Below are 18,776 nucleotides of genomic sequence, written 5' to 3' on the forward strand. Positions count from 1 at the left end.
GCAAATACTGTAATATTTAAGGATTTTTAATAATACGCAAACTCAGAGAACTACAAAGCCTTTATTTTTACAGGGGCAGCAGTCAAGCACTTGGTTCAATTTGGTTCAGCTTTGAAAACCAAAAACGGTCACCGTGTTCCTGGGAAAATCTACCTCGCCAACCTTGCCTATGAATGTGGGATATGAGTGAGAGATTACTGTTGGTGAAGCAACAAAAAGAGCCTCTCATCAAAGAGCAGAATTCTCCCAAAAGTTGCTGGATTTTTCACTTCTTCGCATATTTGTATTCTTAGCTTGTATTTCTTTTATCATATCCAACACTTACAGTAATGATGAGGACAGAAACATTTATATTTGATCATAGACTAGCTGCTGAGAGCGACGTCTGAGGCTGGCTGAGCTTGAGCAGCAGGTCTGAACCATTACGACTTTCTCGCTCTGTCACTCAAGACCCCATCGGGCTGAACAGGCACATGCGATCGTCTCAATTCCCCTGTATCCAGTTCATGGCTCCCCTCTTCCCCTCACCTCTGCCTCTCTGTGCAGCCATATTACAGAAGCAAATTGGGGCCAATAGACACTCCACGAGCCAGGGCTTACCAAACAGAAGCGGGTCAGACAAGGAGCCAAATAGACGGGATCAAACTGGGAGATGAGACGAAAGGAAGAGATTTGGGCAGTGGAAAAGAAGCCGGGATGGACGAAGAGAAAGTAGGGGGGAGGCAGGGAGGGAGAGAAAGAAGTGACAAGCTCAAATTAAATTCCCATCATGTCAGAGTAGAACAGAATTCAATAGTGTTTATTGGCAGCCCCTAGCCTGAGGGAAATTACATTCTGAAGCAGAGCATGAATGCGCACACACAGCCCGGCTCACGGAGATGTATACAGACCTAAACGTGTGTGTTGTAAGCTCGGGGAAAGTCGTGTGCAGACAAGCGCTTTACCCCGAGAGAGGGTCGGTGCATGGGCCACTTGCTTATACAGGGACCAGGCAAAACAATATGACCACAATGTGTTCAATGTGCTCCCAAGGAACTTCTGGAATGCATTGTGTTTTCCCAAAGCTTTTACAATCAGACCGTTGTTTAGTTTATGCATAAATGGGGTACAGTTTTGAGCAAAATTGTTTTACTCAGAAAATTTGATCAGTTCTGGGGATGCTTTGACTTAGTTGTCTGGCAAGTTGAAATTCCGCCCCATTGAAGTTTTTATACTTTTAACAAAAAGAAATATGGGGTAGACAGAGGGTGGGCTTAAGAAGCACATAAAAAAGACATTACATCTAAACAGCTTTAACTTCAAGAAAAAGTAAATCAACATTACAATTGTAATCAGTAAAATCATTGTTCGCTTTAAAGTGATTGTTTGGAAGTCTAAAGGTTTTACAAATTTGATCAAATGTGCAAAATCAACCACCTGGTCTTGCATTTTCTTGTTAAGTAAGTAATAATATACAGTATACAAATTATTTTTTGTCAAGTCCCCTTGACAAAAAATAACCAATCAGAGTCTAGTATCCTCCCACGCAGCAACCAATCAGAGTCTAGCAACCAATCAGAGTCTAGTATCCTCCCACGTTGACCAATGAGACAAACTTTACCTGTGAACTTGCCTGTCAGGTCCAATCAGGAGGGAGGGGGAGGAGCTTGATCATTTACTTTTGAAAATCCTGCTCCTGTTCTCCTCATTTTGCGAATTAAAGCAATACTATGTAACTTGTTTACCGTAACAAATCCTTTTTGCAGTCTCTCTGGGGGTAATACAAGTGTTGGTGGGATGATTGGGGGGTCTTTCATCTCCCCCTGGTGTCTCTGGCCAGAAAATCACAATTGCAACTTCCTTGACACTAATCATGAAGAAGAAGCTAACAGGCTAACGGGCTAAGCTAACTGCGGGCTAGCGCCACTTAAAACAGTATTTACAGCCAAGTTTGAGTGAAAAAAAAAAAAGATCTCCACTGTGTAATTGGATGTACAATATCCCTCTCTCCCTTTGTCTTTTCTGTCAGCGTAGTATTTACTCTCACGGATAACAAATGAGTTAAAAAAAATAAAACGCAACATGCTACGACACCTGCAGTGGCGCGTATGGCCTCTAGGAGCATGAGTTACTTAGTACTGCTTTAGGAAGGGCCTTTTGGTTAAAGAGGGGAGACATTTCATTGTTTACTTTCAAATTTGACTCTCTCCTCACTTTGCAAACCTACAGACTATCACTTTAAACATATTTAAAATCTGAGGACGCTGATAGGCCATGTTTAAAAAGTAATAAATAAATCCAGACTAAAGCGACCTTGAGCAAATGCTGCCATTGTTCGACGCTCCCTTTCAAAGCCAACATCTTGTGCAGTCACGCAGCTGTTGCTCAATAAAAAAAAACGTGTTAAAATCAAGTGAAACAATGACAAAGAAAGAGGATTTAAGAGACTTTGAGTGTGGCATAAAGCATTTGAGGAACTGCTGATCTGCTTGGATTTCAGCACACAAACGTCTCTAGACAGAGGTAGACTGCTTTGAAAAAGAGGAAATATCCGCGTGGAAAAAAGAATGCCTTGCTGATGCAGAGATCAGAGAGAGTGTCTGACTTTTTTATGATTGAAAAGCGCCAGCCCAGTAACTCAAACAACCACTCAACCCATGGACATAAAGTGCAATTTTGTAATTATACTTTTTTTTTTAGTCATGTGCCTTTTCATGGACCTTTTAGCCATAAATAACCAGGCATTATTCCAATTCTGTTTGGGGCTCTTTCATTGTGCCTCAGGGCCTTGGATCGTCCATTCTCATCTATTTTATTCAGTTTTACTCAGGCAAAGAAATGAGATGTTACAGTGTAATCAGGTTGTATATGTGAATAACCTACAGCGGTTTAGCCCACATATTGAAGCCGCTTTTCTTCTTGCAGCCAAATCGATGCATTTTAGCTCTATTATTTGTCTCCTATAGCCCCGAATTGTCACTTTGAAGTCGCACTATTTGCATCCTATTATTATGATGCGTATTAAATGCATCCCTGGGCGAGAGTTGCCGCGGGGACAGTGCGGCGCGGCTCCTTTTGTCCAACCTCGAGCAGCAGTGCTTTAATGGAGAGCAGTTTAATAGTTCTGCGCCGCGCTCCCATGTCGAGGCTATTACGGCTGATGTGCCCGAATGCAGATTGGCTCTAAATGGCTAACAATGTGCCATTCCCCGCCCCATCCCAACTCTTTATGTCTCTGTCTGTTTATATCTCAATTCAGCGTTTCCTCCGCGGCTACCCCTCTAAAGCTCCCTCACTTGTTTCCCCTTCATGTGGTTGCCTTTTTCAGGAGCGCGAGGAGAGAGCTCTGGGCTGCTCGGTGGAGGATCTGAAAGCGCTGTTCTACTGCGAGCTGTGCGACAAGCAGTACCTGAGACACCAGGAGTTTGACAACCACATCAACTCCTACGACCACGCGCACAAGCAGGTAACGCCTCGACAACAGTGAGAGAATAGATAGTGCGTGATTGGATTGTGCAGTGTCGCTAGTATCAAGCGGTTTTACATTTTCATCTAAGTGTGCCCGGTGGGGGCTGTTACTCCCAGCAGGTGACAGTGGGAGTGTGACAACTGTCATCATCTGTTAGAAGCAACACCCGGAGGGGCCAGACACAGCTCTGCTTATAATTACACAGGCCCCAGAACAGCAGCTTCTAAACAAGGAAATGTAAATTTAGAAAAAAAAAAAACTATTATGAGGCCTTCAGTAGGTCTTTACTACATCCATTATAAAGTTTCGAGACAAAAGGGTGGATATATTATGACTGCAGTTGGCCAAGTATCTGTGTTTAGACTAATGTAGAGTGGTTTGCTCGGCCTGTACTACACTGTAATCAGACATGGTCCACATCAAAGCTTCAGAGCATCAAAGTAAGTCAGACTTTAAATCCTGTCGTTTACACGAAGCAGAACCAGGACACAAATTAAGTAAACAGCTGTTAAAGACAGTTTATATGGGTAAAGTTTCAGTCTAAAAAATATTTTCTGCTGGACAGTTGTAGTGTGAAACATGTGTACATGTAAATCTTGTATTACATTGTAGTGTTGGTATGATTCCCATCCATTCAATGTATTTTCATATGTTATAAATAATCCATTATTCAGACAAAGACCATTGGGTGGTTCGACGTCGCTTAGAGGGTTGCATGACTCCAGTTTGGAGGATGAGGCAGTGCACCATTAGGAAAGGCCCAGAGCAGGTTTGCTCTCTCATTTCCACAGACATCCTCCTCTGTGTTGAGGCTGAAGGTGGAGAGAGCAGCCTCCTGCAGCTGAGTGCTGTCAGAGCAGAACCCACTCATAAAAACACATAGATGTGGATTTATACACTTAAACACACACACAAGCCTCACATGAAGGCAGCCAAGCAGCTCCCACTGAACGCCCACACTGGGCAACATGAAATAAACATTAAATAAGACTGTTCCTTCTCTGTCATTGTTCTTTGAAAATGAATTCACGCAACTTCAGGCCAATGTTAATGCTTTGTTTTAGCCGGCGGCAGGCACATGAAACGAGCTGCATGAGGCTCTGAGCTGACAGTAGCCACTGGCACAGCACTATCACACTTCTGTACACGCATTCTCACACACATACCACCACACAGGGGTACACAGTAGTAGACAGTAGTACACAGCTGTGGGTGTGTGTGCAAGCCGAGCAGACACAGATGAAACTCTAGCTGCAGACAGCTCCCCTGCAGGAGTATTGGCTTTGGAGAATGGAAGCTGATTGCGTTTCCTCTGTCTCCATTCCTTGTCATCGATTCATGGATAAACATGTCTGAATGCACCACTTTATCAGCATTTACCATTTACTGATTACAGAAATGACTGATTACAACAAGACCACACAGCCTTTAAATAAAAGAGCAATCTGTGTATTAGCATTATAACCCTGTATTTAGCAAAGAAAAGTTCATCTCTACTCTACAGCGCGGGCGGGGTGTGACTCAGGCGTGTTGCCTCATTCTGCAATCCTTAACACATCTAAAGGAGTATTGATCCGTCTTTGACAGACGGATTGAGCTTCACAGCACTGAGCCTGAGTGGCATGTTGGAAAGCAAGGGTAATATCACTTCCCACTGTTAGGGACATCGCCCTCTGTTTGAAGACAAAACTAGGAGCTTTAAAGCCACGAATACCTGTGTGCAACAGGGAAATGTTCTGCTAGCAACATTTTGTTTGCCTCTAAATATAGCCACAGGTTTAGCTGCAGTGGGACTTGTTTTTAAGAGAGAACAATAACCTGGCAGAGTGCAAATGCAGGAGGTGGTGAAGGATTCATCTTTATATTCCATCTATTACTGCACTCGCTCTCTCTCTGTTACATGGACAGCCACAGCAGCACTTTTTCAGCCTGTTGGCCGCGCCTGCAGTAATTCATTACGAACCGCTCTCTGCATGAGCATGATTAATATTTCTGTAGAATAGGTTTGGCATCGAGATACTTACAATATCAAATGCTAACAAATACATTGCACTTATTTTCCAAAGGATCTGAGTGTAAAGGGCATGATGTGGTCAATCTACTATAATCAAATACATTTAGGCGATATTGCCTTTTTAAAATACAGTAATGTCCTAAATGCTAAAAGCCTCCACATAGAGGGAAGAGCCAAACACACCTGGCTTTAGACAACATTATCTGAACTGCAAGAACAGGATAGTGCTCTTGACACTGGTCATCTCCCATCTTGAGTGATTAACCTATTGTACATGTTTTTAGTGGTAGGGGAAACCGCAGGACCTGGATAAAACCTACACAGACCAATGGAGAACATGCAAACTCCACACAGAAAGGCCCAGTCCGGGAATCAAACCTTGGACCTTCGCTGTTAAGCACAAGCACTAACCTCTGCGCCACCGGGCCTCCAGCTGTGCAAGAGCACCGCAAGATAATCTCAGTCAAATGTCTTGAAAGGTGACCGTTTTCAGGGTTCCAAAAATATTTAGTGAGAATGTAATCAAGAAGCACCACAATAGTGTGTCTTTAAGCGCTTGGTTATGTGTAAAACCCGCTAACACATAGTTTATTTTAGACCTCTACAGCTACAGAACATCCGTCAAAAGTGATTATTGTGCTTCATGTCATGAAGAGCTCAATGGTTAATGTAAAATTGTATAATGAAAAATAACTTGGGCAGTGCGCTATAGATTACATTTCAAGCATGCGCCTATAGAATTGAAAGAAGCCCACAATGCCTGTCTTCTGTCAATGGGATGTTTGGCATGAAGCTCTAATATAAATAGGCAGGCGCTTGTGAAGGAATCAGCAGAGATTAACCTGAAAAACTGTCAGCTCCTGCTCATGATCTGCGAGGGAACGGGAGCGGCTCTATAAATAAATGTGATGTATGAAAGGCTAATCTGATGAGTGCTGCGGTTCTGGGATAACACTCGATCTATGTTGTAATCCCACCACAGAATAGATAAACAACATTCCCCCGTAAAGGCTATATGCTCCTAGTTCAGACAGAACACAAGGGCAAGCTTATCAAAGGGTACTGAGTGAAAGCACTGGGACAATAAAAAGGCCACTATTATTACTATCCCCTTTGGCAAGTGAGTAAACAATGGGATTTTCAGATCAAGATTCAAGAATATGATGACTGTCCTAAAGATAATAGTAATAATGTCATACACTGAGGGACCATCGAGAGCCTCCTGACCGGCTGCATCACTGTGTGGTTCAGCGTCACCACTGCGTCCTACCATAGGAGCCTCCAGGGCAAAGTGAGAGCAGCTGAGAATAACGTGGGCGCCCTTATCCCCTATATTCAGGAGCTTTACTCCAACCGTCTCACCCACAAAGCCTTCTGAATCGCGGGTGATCCCATGCACCCAGCACACAGTCTCTTCAGCGCATTACCTTCAGGGAGGAGACTGCAGAGAGATTCTACGGGCCAGGTGCAGCTGACTGAATAACAGCTTCTCCCAATCCCTCAACCCAATACGCATCAAGGGAATGAGGGTTACGCACTATTTAATCTTCTTCAAAATTGCTGATAAATTTTGCTTATGTTTTATATGTAGCGCCTAAAATAAAATAGGGGAGACCGGGTATGGTTGTAACATGGGGAGAGTTGAAACACCACCAACTCCACCACTCAGGGAGAAGATAGAGTCAAATTAACATATCAGTGTTTACCCACTTCCTCCCTGACCCCACATGGCAATTGTCAAGGCAGATTCTATAGGGGAAAAAAAATATTTAGAGGTAAGAAAAGTATTTTTTTTGACCAAGACTATATTTTGCTCAGAGCTTATACTATTGTGCATAAAACCATATGATTTAGATTATATTATATTGTAGTTTCTTAGACACATGTTTCCCCCGCTAATTTCGAACCATTATGCTGATACAGCTAAACAAGGGCTGACAGGGGTGGGGTGGGTTGTAACACAACCATCCCCTTACATACAACCAATGACACTTTCTTGATTTTAATTTTACAGAATGCCTATAGGCAGTGGAACAGAAAGACTGACAGAGATGTGCCTTCAAATGTTTTTAAAAATGCATCTGATGAGATCACAAATAAGGGCAAGTCAGTTATATCAGTGGCAAAGGCTCGTGGGATCTGCCATATAACACTGAGCATACGGCAAAACACAGCAGAAGCTGAGAAAACAGGGTCCAGAGATCTTCCTAGTGTAGGTTATTGGAGCATCAACAAATCATCAAGTTTTCTCTGAGGTGCAGGAGGAAGTGTTGGCGGACTATTTGACTCAGGCAGCAGACCTGTGACATTGTCCCTGTGAGGTTAAGCATATGACAGGTTATAGAGAGAGAGAAAGAGAGAGAGAGAGAGAGAGAGAGAGAGAGAGAGAGAGAGAGAGAGAGAGAGAAACACAATTGACAAGGCAACAAAAGAGCTACAAACAAAAGCAACAATAACACAATAATAAAAAAGAAAATACATGACTAAAAACTGAAAAAGTGATGAAGAAAGCAACAAAAAAATGACCAAAAAACTATGAAAACAAGACAACAAAGACACGAAAAAAAGCAAAAAGGTTTAGATCAGTTTTGTAGGTCTTAGCTTTCAAATAAGGCGTTACACTGGCCTATACACTGTGAGCTCCAGTCGAGAAGCTTTCGATTTGGGTAAAGCTGAACTGGAGGAAATGTGCTTGGTTAAGAGCAAGAGCAAGAGCTTAAAGTTTATACGGTGTTAAGGGCAACAGATCGGTGTCAAAATGTTACAAAGTGCGCCTTTAAACTGCGCGCCACAAAACAACAAATTAACATATTTAAAGTGTGTCCACATTCCCCAAGAAAATGCAAAGTAAACATAGAGTTAAGCCAAGAGATTTTGAGTGAAAGCGTCGCAAACTACTTCTGGAGACTAAGCTTTTACTTACTACACAGTTTTCAGGCTCATATATAAACAAAACAGCCCACTAGCAGCAGCCTGCCAAACAGAAGTAATGCTGCAGATTAAGTGTGTCAGAAAAGGGAAAAGGAATGAATCATTGTTTCCCTGAGAGGACTGGCACACCTAGAACTGCAACACGCTGCACAGAGTTTTGCTAAATTACACGCTCCCACTGAAAATAGCAGCAGCCTGGATATAGTGCAAGACCACCTGCTTGATTAGAATAACACGACTGTGAGATTAGCTGTGGTGCATGTACGGGTAAACTCTGACCATATGTGGAGCGCAACTGCATAATTGTTTCTAAATGTTCAATGTATTTTTTTAATCATTGTAGTTTGAGTAGTTTAATTTCTTGCGGTTAAATTAATTAGCAGCAGTAAACGTACATGACCAAAGTATTTATTTATATCTCTGGTCATGGCTGAGGTTTCCATTTACCCAGTTGTTATATTCATACTTCATCGACTCCAGCAGCACTCTTTCAGCCTCAGCTCAGAAGACCCCACATCAGTCAAAGCAGAGTTTGGATTATTTTCATTAAATCACTGTTGTCAGTCATCTTAACTATCTGTAATCTCCCATTCAACATTTGGCTGCTGTTTGCTCTCACGCTGTGCGCCAGAGAAAAGGCCCTTTCTTCTGTTCTCAATGGACTTAATTGGACATGAGCTTTGAAGGGGAACATCTGCAAAGCAAGTGATGTATGCAGTTTGAAAGACAGCTGCCTGTGGAGAGACTACTAAAACCAGGCTCAGCCTTTCTCTGCCAGCCTTTTACCCCATGTCCTTGTGCAATCACATCCACACTCACTGGCCTATATTAGCTACAAATATAATCACACTACATTTGTAATTATGTGTGAGCGAGATACTACATGGTGGAGGAGCTCGTCTGCTTCAAGGCTCAAACCAGTCTGGCATTTCTTTTACAAGGTTCAAAGAACTGTTCTCTGCGAAACCCTCGAGGAGCCTTTGCTAAAAATTCCCAGTAGATCAGCATTTTCTATAATACTTAGTTTAGTCCATTTGGCACCAACAACGCTCCCTCTTTTCTGCGCAGGAGTTTTAGAAATGCTTTTAAGGCACATCATCTACAGCCATAAAATGAAAGATGAAAACCCCAAACTGGAAACTTTCAGAGAGCATTGCCAAAACAATTACTCTCCGTTTGCTCTGTCCACACTATAATTAAAAAATAATTGTCCTTAAGACTTTTCTGGACCTCCGGAAAACTTTAACATAAAACATACTGTATATTCTCATAATGTTACTAGTTTCTCAGATCTGTTTTTGAACTTTTCATCTTCTCCAAATGCCTGAACACATGATCAGCATTTCCCTCAACAGACGAGAACGTGAACAGGTGCGACTGTGGCCATTAAGTGATAATAGATTTACTGCTCAGTGAGCCATGGCAAATCACAGACCTGCCCCATCCAAAACCACATTTATTCAGAAAGGCTTAAGCTAAAACGTCACTGATGTGCTTTGCTAGACACTTTTATTATTAGTTTTTTTTTATTTATTTTTTGATTTGATCGTATCAATTAAGACGTTTTAACAGTCACCCAACGGTCATCATCAGTTTGGTCTTTGATACTGAGCACTGGTCTTATATGCATGTGTAGGTGATGAACCATTAAACCACACCTGCATCAGTCTGTGTTGCCAGATAAGATTGTCCAGAGAGGGCTTCTCCACTTTAACATAGATGGCCTCCTTTACGCCCTCTAAGTATATGGACATCCTGGGTTTGAAGGCTGTGCTGATGTTTCTGCTGATGTAAAAACACTGCAGGAGCTAGGGCGTTGATGTTGATACATGCGCTTGTGTAGAGGCTGCTTCGTCTCCCCAATGTACAAGTCTTTACACTTCACACTGCACTGGACTGCATACACAGCATCACTGCAGAGGCGCTTTGGAGCGTTGTCTTAAAAGAACTTACACAGACTAGTTTTTAAATATAACTATTATTATTTCGGTTTCTGTTGTACAGTATTTAGAGCAGCTCAGGACGCTGAAAGGCTTGATCGATTAATAACAAAAATGATTGATTGTTTTGTCTTTGCAGAGGCTTAAGGAGCTGAAGCACAGGGAGTTTGCCCGAAATGTGGCATCCAAGACATGGAAGGACCAACGCAAACAGGAACGGGCTCTGAGGAGGCTACACCAACTCGCCCAGATACAGCTACAGACTGAGAGGTGAGAGAGGAGAAGGTGGGGGAGAAAGAGGGTAACACAATAGAGACAGCATTTCTTCTAGTGGTTGTTAACTTTGTGCAAAACTTGGGGAAATTGACATGTTTAGAAAAGGCTTTTTTTTTTTCAAATAGAAATTGTTTGATTATATATATATTTAATTTGACAGACCGGAGATAAGAACAAACTAATTTGCATCTGCAGTCCCTGGGCAGAGGCAGGGGGATGGCAGGTTTACATTGCGCTGGGAGTTTACTTAGAATTACAGAGAAAGAGAGTGGGCAAAGGTGTTGAGGGCATGCCATGTCCTGTCAAAGTCTTCAACCACGATGATGAGTCTATTCACACAGGGGCCACAGGTGAAGCACTTTCAGGATAAAGACACGAGCCCTGAGATACCGCTCTCATCAAAGCAGAAGTGAGATCTAAAACAAAATGATGCAGAAATGTAACAACCGCAACCTAAGACGCACTTGTATATTCAGCAAATACTATAGAAACTTTCCCAAAATTGCACTCCAGACGCTTGATATAGTTTCTTCTCCCTCTCTGTACTTAACTGATGTGTGAAAGTTGCCTCCGGGTCCACAGTCAAAACAACTGATATAAAAACTTACCTAATGATCACGTTGATTGCACCAATTCCCGGAGCAATTAAGAGTGTTTTATGAGCGCAGAGATGGAGGATGAGAACAGTGCCGCTCAAGTCTCATTGTTTTGATACATGTTTATGGCTTCAGTGTTTACGGTAATGATATTGGTTCATTAATGCTTGTCTGCTTGTGCTGTGCGTGCTTTATTTATAACCTCTGCTTAAAAATACGCAAATCACTCACATAGCGCTGGCCCAAGATCGGTGCAGTATCTCCGTAGAGAAAACAACTTTATGTTCTGTAGCATGAATGTGAACGCAGCTCGAATGAGAAATAAAATCAGTGTAAAATACAGGGCCAGGTCTCCTTCAAGAGGCATCTGTGCTTGTGGCAATGTGAGAGAGACAAGAGGGTCCCAAGCACAGCATGGCTCCATTGGCCTAAGCGTGAGTGCACCCCTAGAGTCGCTGCATCTGGTGAAGAGGGTGCTGCGTGCTTTCAAAAGAAGGTCAGGAGGAGTTTTTGAAAAGAGGGAGTTTTGAAGCTTACTGTTTAAGCTATGCAAGCTGTCCTTGTATCACACAGATTCACAGTGAAAGAAAGGCCCAATGCTATCAATTACTGAGACGATGTTTCATTTTGTAAGTGAGTAAACAATTTGTAACGTCGTCATTATTCTTTATTAGTGAAGTTGTCATAATAACAGTTTAAAATTCCTCATTCGTTCCTGTCTGGCTCATTGATATTGCCCAAGTACAAAAGTCTATCTCCTATTGTAATATGGTCTTCAATTAAAATACACACCACTGCGTTTCAGCCAACATGACAGAGACAACAAAGATCAGAGTGAACTACCTTTGCATAGGGCGGGGCTATAAGGGCCTATAACCTCTATTTAAAGGAACAGGCCACCGTTTTTCCATACTGAGATATGTTCTTACCTGAGCTTAGACAAGTTGATGTGTACCTGTCTGGTCTTTGTGCGTTTGCTCAGTCACGCAAAAAGACCGAAGATGTTGTTAGCATTTAGCCTCTCCTCCTCTCGTCCATGGGGCCAAACGGGGGTGAAGTTAGAAGCGACCAAGCTAGTAGTAGTTACATGATCCAAAGTATAGTTACACAAAATTACAATATTAGGTAACACTTTATTTTACACTGCCTTGATACATTGTACCTAACTGAATTTAGTACAATGTAATGGGCTCTGTAACAATGTGTAATAAGTTGTACCTATGGGTTAGATACACATAGAATAACATACATAGTTTGTAGGTACATAATGTAATAAGACATAATTCTAACTCTATTCTACCTGCTCGCTTCTAACTTCACCCCGAACATATCTCAGTATTGAAAAACTATATTACAGGCAAAACAATAAATATTCCACAACAATATTTTAGGAAAAATAGACAAAAATATAATTAAAATATACACCAAAGTTTATCTCCTATTTATTTCCAACCTTGCAGCTTACAAGAAACTGAAGGAACACAATTTCATTCCACTATTGGAACAAAAAGGTCTTTGAAATCAAGATGTACAACTTACTGAAGGAATCATGTGTATCTTTTATAGGGGTACGAGAAGAAGCCATGGAGAGAGAAGTGAGGTCAGAGCTGCGAGTCAGAGCAAACCCACTGATCCACAAGAGCCGAGCCATAAGGACAAAGCCGGTGATCGCCATGATGTCACACAAATCCCCACAGTCCCAATAGCAACGCCTGTCCCGCCAACCACGACTAAAGCTGAAGTCAAGTGCCACTCCAGTCCACGTAAACAGCAGTCCCCCCAAGTGTTATCGCAATCCCCGCAAATCCACGGCTCTGAACTTTGCGCGGACCCCTGTTCGCCGCTGCCCCTGCTTTCAGGAAGGAGGAGGGTCGGGGGCAGGCTCGGAGTGTCTTTCTGTTTCTCGCGTCGAGGCCCCAAACTGGAACCCTCCGCATCCGTCTTCTCTGACCTGGAGGAGGACGACATCTACAAGAAAAAGGAGCAAATGCGAGAGAGGATAAGGTGCTTCCTGAAAGACATCGAGAGGGAAATTGGGACAAGGGAAGAGCGGAATTCTGACAGTGTCGGACGGAGCAGCATGGGGCCCGTCCCCAGAGAGTCTGCTTCGGAAGACAGTGAGATTGAAAAAAGAGATTTGGAGAAGGAACACTCTGCTACATCCACTGAAGCACAAGATTACCAGAGCCATGATTCACTGTTCTTGCCTGCATGTGGCGAGACACTGGAGGAGGCGTATACGGGATTGCAATGTATGGAAAAAAACAAATCAGAGGCAGAGGATAGTCAGTATATTTGTGTTTTAGGAAAAGATGGTACCACCCAACTGCGATGGCCAACAAGTTCATTAAAGTTTACAAAGTTTCCCCCGCACATCTCCTTCAGCTGCAACCCACGGTATCACGAGCAGCCCCAAGAGAAGCAAGACGAACACAATCAATTATCATATTCAGTCATTCCTGTTCCGAAGCTGACAGAATTCAATTTGATGCAGATGCAGGAACAAACAGGGGAGGCGTTCAAATCTCAGCTTTTTGATGGAGAGACACAAGAACACCTGTTTCCCAAAGACAAAACCCCCAAATCAACTGCAGAATGGTCAGAAACTCAAAGAGTTGAAAATTGCACTGTGCCAACTTTCCTTTCATGTGACCATAAGATGGACAGTTTTGACACAAATACCCAGAATACTGCGCCAGGCAGATTAGGGGTTTCAACTGAGAGAGCTATCACATCCCTGAGTTGTAAATTAGAGCCTGTCGCCCAAAGGACATGCCCAACCAGGTTTGAGAGCAACAATGAGACAATATGCAACAATCCTATGCAAGATAAGGTGGGCGTCGCAAAAGTGTCACATACAAAGGGGACCCGCGCCGTTAGGAAACACAGGATGGAAAAGCAAAGCCGGAGAAAGAGGGACAAGACTTCGAACAGGCGGAAAATGTGCAAAGTTAGAAGTGTTGTCTCCACGGTGTCGGCGTGTAAAGTGGGGAATGAAGGAGATTGGGAGGAGAGACAGAGTGAGGGGGAGAGGGAGGGGAGCAGGTGTCTCCGGGGGAGTTGTGAGAGAACGCCTGGATCTGTCTCTGTCAGGAGTAGGAAGCCTCACAGGAGCTCAGAGCAGCACCTCTGCTACAGACAGGACGGGCACAGCGCCACTGCTCCCTGGCGGTCTCACTTCTCACCACGATCCGACTCCAAGATGTTTTGGGAAAGAGGTCACCATAGCAACCCCAGGAGTTTCATTGACTGCTGTTACCCTGACAACAGCAGCGGTAACAACCAAGCAAGAAAGCGAAAACTCCTCCACAGGGACAGGAAATCCATTCATAGTAAAAGAAAGAAGTTACGGCATTGTGAGGAGGTGAGGGGAAGGAAATTAGGAGAAGGCTGTGACAGGGGTGTTGTGTCTGACACGGAGCAGTGGGAGTGGATGAGCGGGCCATGTCTCAGGGGCAGTGAGGACTGCACCACAGCTGTGAGATGGAGGACAGAGGAGAAGTTTGAGGAGTGGCATCCTTCACTGAGGTCCAGTCCCAGCTTCTGGAGACAGAGAGGGGGCAGCACAGAGGAAGGGGACTGGGACAGATGGACATGTGGCAGCACTGAAAGCTGGGAGGACAGAGGGACAGCCAGATCTAGCTCCAGGAGAGACAGTCCGGGATGTGCGCGTTTTGGGGGAAACAGGCCCTGTAGTACTCGACACATGTCGACCCCTGAGTGGTGGTTGAACAGGCAAGTCACTAGCCCCGGCAGTGTGAGCATGAGCAGGGTGAGCCCACGCTCCTGCAGCCCCTGCAGCACAACTCTGTCTGAGCTGAGCTGGGAGTGGAGCCGCAGCAGCACCTGCTCAGGGATCTCCATGGAAAAGCTGACAGTTAGCTCCGGTAAGCTGCTCACTCCAGCCTCAGTAACTGCACCTCCAGAGATGCAGAGCGTAAGCAGCCCCACATCCACCACATCCAGCCTCTCCACGGGCTCCTGTCCCAGTTCGTCCCCCCAAAGACCTCCACTGACTGTTCATAATGTAAGCACACCTCTGTGTGAACTTAACAAGACCCACTCTCAGGTGCCTGAATCCCCCGACACAGACAGCAGCTCCTGCTTCATTTTACCAGGAGTATGTACCCAGACTTTGTCCCCTAAAACTGTTAAAACATTGCATCTCCCTCTGATAGGAAAGCTCCCTGCTATCCAGAGAAAGGCCCGGCTGAAGAGGTGTCTGGTAGACAGGGGTAAAGATAAAGACATGGCTAAAGCCATGGAAATGGAGAGTGGAGCAGAAGTGAACTATCAGGCCGCAGGTCATGAGCTAAGCACAAGCAGCAGTTTGAAACTCAGGGCCAGTGACACACAGACAGCTGTAGCGGCCGCTCCGCCTCTCAGCTTCAGCGCAGATGAGATGGACAAGTACAGGCTGTTACAGGAGCAGGCCAGAGAGCACATGCAGAAAGTGCTGGAGCAGAGCCCGGACAGTGCAGAAACAGACACAAAGTACTCTGATTGGGAGTGTCCAGAGGAGAGAGATTTGCGGGACCAGTACTCACCTGTGCATCAGCCTCTCACTCTACACACAGAGCTTATACAGACTCAAGCACAGCACACGCTACAGTTACCTCTCCCCCTCCCACCTGAGAACTACACCCCGACTATTCCCCTCACTGTGCCACCTCTGCCCTCATCGCCTTCTCTGACCAACCTACACCACATCCTTCTGCCTCTGCCCCCTTCCTCCTCTGCATCTCACAGTGCCTCCTCTCCCCCCGCACCTCCTCTGCACCATCTGTCTCTTCACACCATACCTCCACACGGGCCTCCCCCGATCCATCTACCTCCTCTATCGGTCTCCTCTCTATTTCCCTCAGTGCTGCTGTCCCATCGGCCCATCCCACTCCTGCACCCCTCCGTGTCCTTCCACACCACCACTTTCCCGCCTCTCTCCCCCCTCACACTGCAGCCTTTGGCTCCACAGCCCTTCCTGGACAGAGCATGGGCGCTGAGGTTCCCACAAAAGGCTTTATGACTGTGCAAAAGTTTAAAGTGTAGGACAGATGGTGCTTTGTAGTGTTGCATATTCTGACGTTTGTTTCCAAAGTCTGTACTGCTAGCAATGAGTCAAGAACAAATCATCATCCAACACTTTTCCTCATTTTGAGATAGAATTTTCTGTTGTAATCGATCAATCGCCCAGGCTCATTGTAACAAAAGTTTTCAAAAAAGCAATCATCTGGACGAGGTTGTTTTGAGTTACAAACATTTCAGTTCTCTCATCAGCAGGTCGATGCTGACAAACCCCTTTTGAGATATTTTACCAAGTTACAATGTTGTTCTCTCATCCAAAATAGACTGGAGTTGTGTTTGGAGCCGCTAGCGTGTCTTCGAGCAAACAAAGGATCTTTTCCTGTGGCTATTCATAGCATCGCAGCCCCAGCTCCCAAAAAGCTCCTCCTGAGGTCCTACATATCGAGGAAATGATTTCCTCACCTCTCGATCTCTTGTTAAGCTTAATCCTTTCACCGCAAAGTAAAAACACTCGTCATAGTTTGACTACAGCCACACGCACCGAGTGATGTAAATGTGAAGGGGAGCAAGAGGAACGGGGAGTGGGAGGGCTTGTTTTAGCTGGACCTACCTGCAAAAAAGCACAAGACCCACAATTTAATGAATCATTTTAGTGAATTGAGGCGTGCAGAGAGAATTTGCTAATCATTAGAAAGATATTTGTTTTTGAGTCTTTTTCATTGAGCCTCATGAGACATTTATGCTCAGCTGAACTAAAACCAGCTTGATGACCAGAACCTTTCAGATCAGATGTGAAATGACCTCAACTCAAACAACCCCGTCCAGTTGATGAATTTGGAAAAGTTCTAAACAGCTGAGAATTCACACAAACCGCATCTTTTATCATTTCAAGGATCACTGTCTTCGAAGACAAATTTGCGCATCTTTGTTCTTTGTTTTTTATTTGTATTTTATTTGTATTTGAGCACCAGTACACCTTTAAAGCCTTTGCTACACATTTGTCTAAAGCGTGTGCACAACACTGTTACTACGTTGCGAATTCAAATTTTATTGCACATACAAGGGTATCCAAACACCGAGCACAGCGGCTGTTTTCCGATATCAAAATCCCGCTCCTTGATTTAGCTCACGCCGCGTCATTGCAGACAGTAAGAAAAACTGACTTTGATCTATTGCTTTTTTCCACTGTTCCTCATTCAGTCCAGAATAAAGGGGTTGGAACACCTGCAATTCAAAGACAAGCGGAGGCCGTGTCATCCTCTGTCTTCTCTTGTGAACCACCGACGGAGCGCTCGCCTTTTGAAGGTGTATCTTTCATGGCAGGAACGGGGGCTCGGGAACTACTAAACTCGCCTCTCATCCCACATACAGACAGGCTGTATCTCGGCTAAGGTGTGTCAGTCAAAAACATGAAGCATTTCTTTTTCATAATCGCTATATAAATAATTTGTGCAGAGTAATTTTGAACAGGCAGCGAGACACAGTACAGTACAAAGAGAATAGCGTATTTCCATATCTGACACATGTAAAGACCGTATGAGTCTTTAAAGTGTAAATATGCAGTGATTACATTATGGGGAACAATGCAACAAAAGTTAACCCTGTGCACTCTGCTACTGGTCACAGCAAGACAAGACGGACGACTGAATAAACCCTCACGGCCTTTCTCTACTCTACAGATATTTAAGGTTTTTACAGTGAGATTGTCTGGTTTGCAAAGGGGAGAATATGTCTTAATATTGTAAAAATGTACAGCATTGGTAACAAAGCATTGATATGAGTGCATTTAATATTAGTAGGTAATACTATAAAGTAAAACTGTTGACCTGGAAAACGGTTATTAATAATTATAATCTCACAAATAAAGGAATAAATCATGCCCATCTTTGTTGGCTGCTTCATTTTATAAGGGGGCGATACTTTGTGAAGGGTTCCTTTCCCCAGTGACACACTTTGGCACAATTCAAGCACAAAAGCGAGCAAATACACAAAAAGTGAAAATACAGATTTCAGTGTCTAAAATCCAAAGATCCAAATTAAATCTCATCAAAGTAGGGGAGACCGAGGGCTATTTGTCACACCTTTTCTAGAGTTTGCTGCTCATCAACAGAAAATCCCACAAGAGTCAGACCTGCATTAAATGAAAGCTTGAACCCTCAACTTGAAGTAGAACTTGCTCTCTTTCTTCTATCATATTGCGATAAATAGTTATTAACCGTCAAACACAACAAAATCGAGAGAATGTGCCCCATATACAGGGCAAGTTGTCACAATGCTTTTTGAGATAAAAGGATAGAAGGACAAAAGGATAAAAGATAATGTTAAAATAAAGTGATCAGAAAAACGTATTAGACTGACCCCTCAGTTTTTGTGACAAATAGCCCCAAGTGGTCACTTTACCAACAATGTAAGCTAGCTAACAAACGGCGTTAGCATGTTAGCTCTAAAACGGCTCAAATCAAAGCAAATATCTCTGTCTTTCAGATCAGTGTGTTTTGTTTAAGGCACGAACTAAAGGAAATCTCTCATTACAGTTTGGGAAAAAGGCA

The 18,776-nt window shown here is 43.8% G+C and overlaps 1 protein-coding gene across 2 annotated transcripts in view; it reads left to right on the forward strand.

The window, feature by feature from the left end:
- The window catches only part of LOC306967322 (uncharacterized protein), a 71,317-nt gene extending 54,385 nt beyond the window's left edge, over window positions 1-16,932 (forward strand). For both annotated transcript variants that reach the window (XM_079562305.1, XM_079562304.1), the window contains 3 exons: window positions 3,308-3,445; window positions 10,473-10,603; window positions 12,772-16,932. In XM_079562305.1, the coding sequence (XP_079418431.1) occupies window positions 3,308-3,445; window positions 10,473-10,603; window positions 12,772-16,228 (3,726 nt within the window). In that variant the 3' untranslated portion in view covers window positions 16,229-16,932. The remainder of the gene's footprint in view (window positions 1-3,307; window positions 3,446-10,472; window positions 10,604-12,771) is intronic.
- Window positions 16,933-18,776: the final 1,844 nt, after the last annotated feature.

The sequence above is a fragment of the Gobius niger genome (genome assembly GCF_951799975.1).
Source record: "Gobius niger genome assembly, chromosome: 8".
Lineage (NCBI taxonomy): Eukaryota > Metazoa > Chordata > Actinopteri > Gobiiformes > Gobiidae > Gobius > Gobius niger.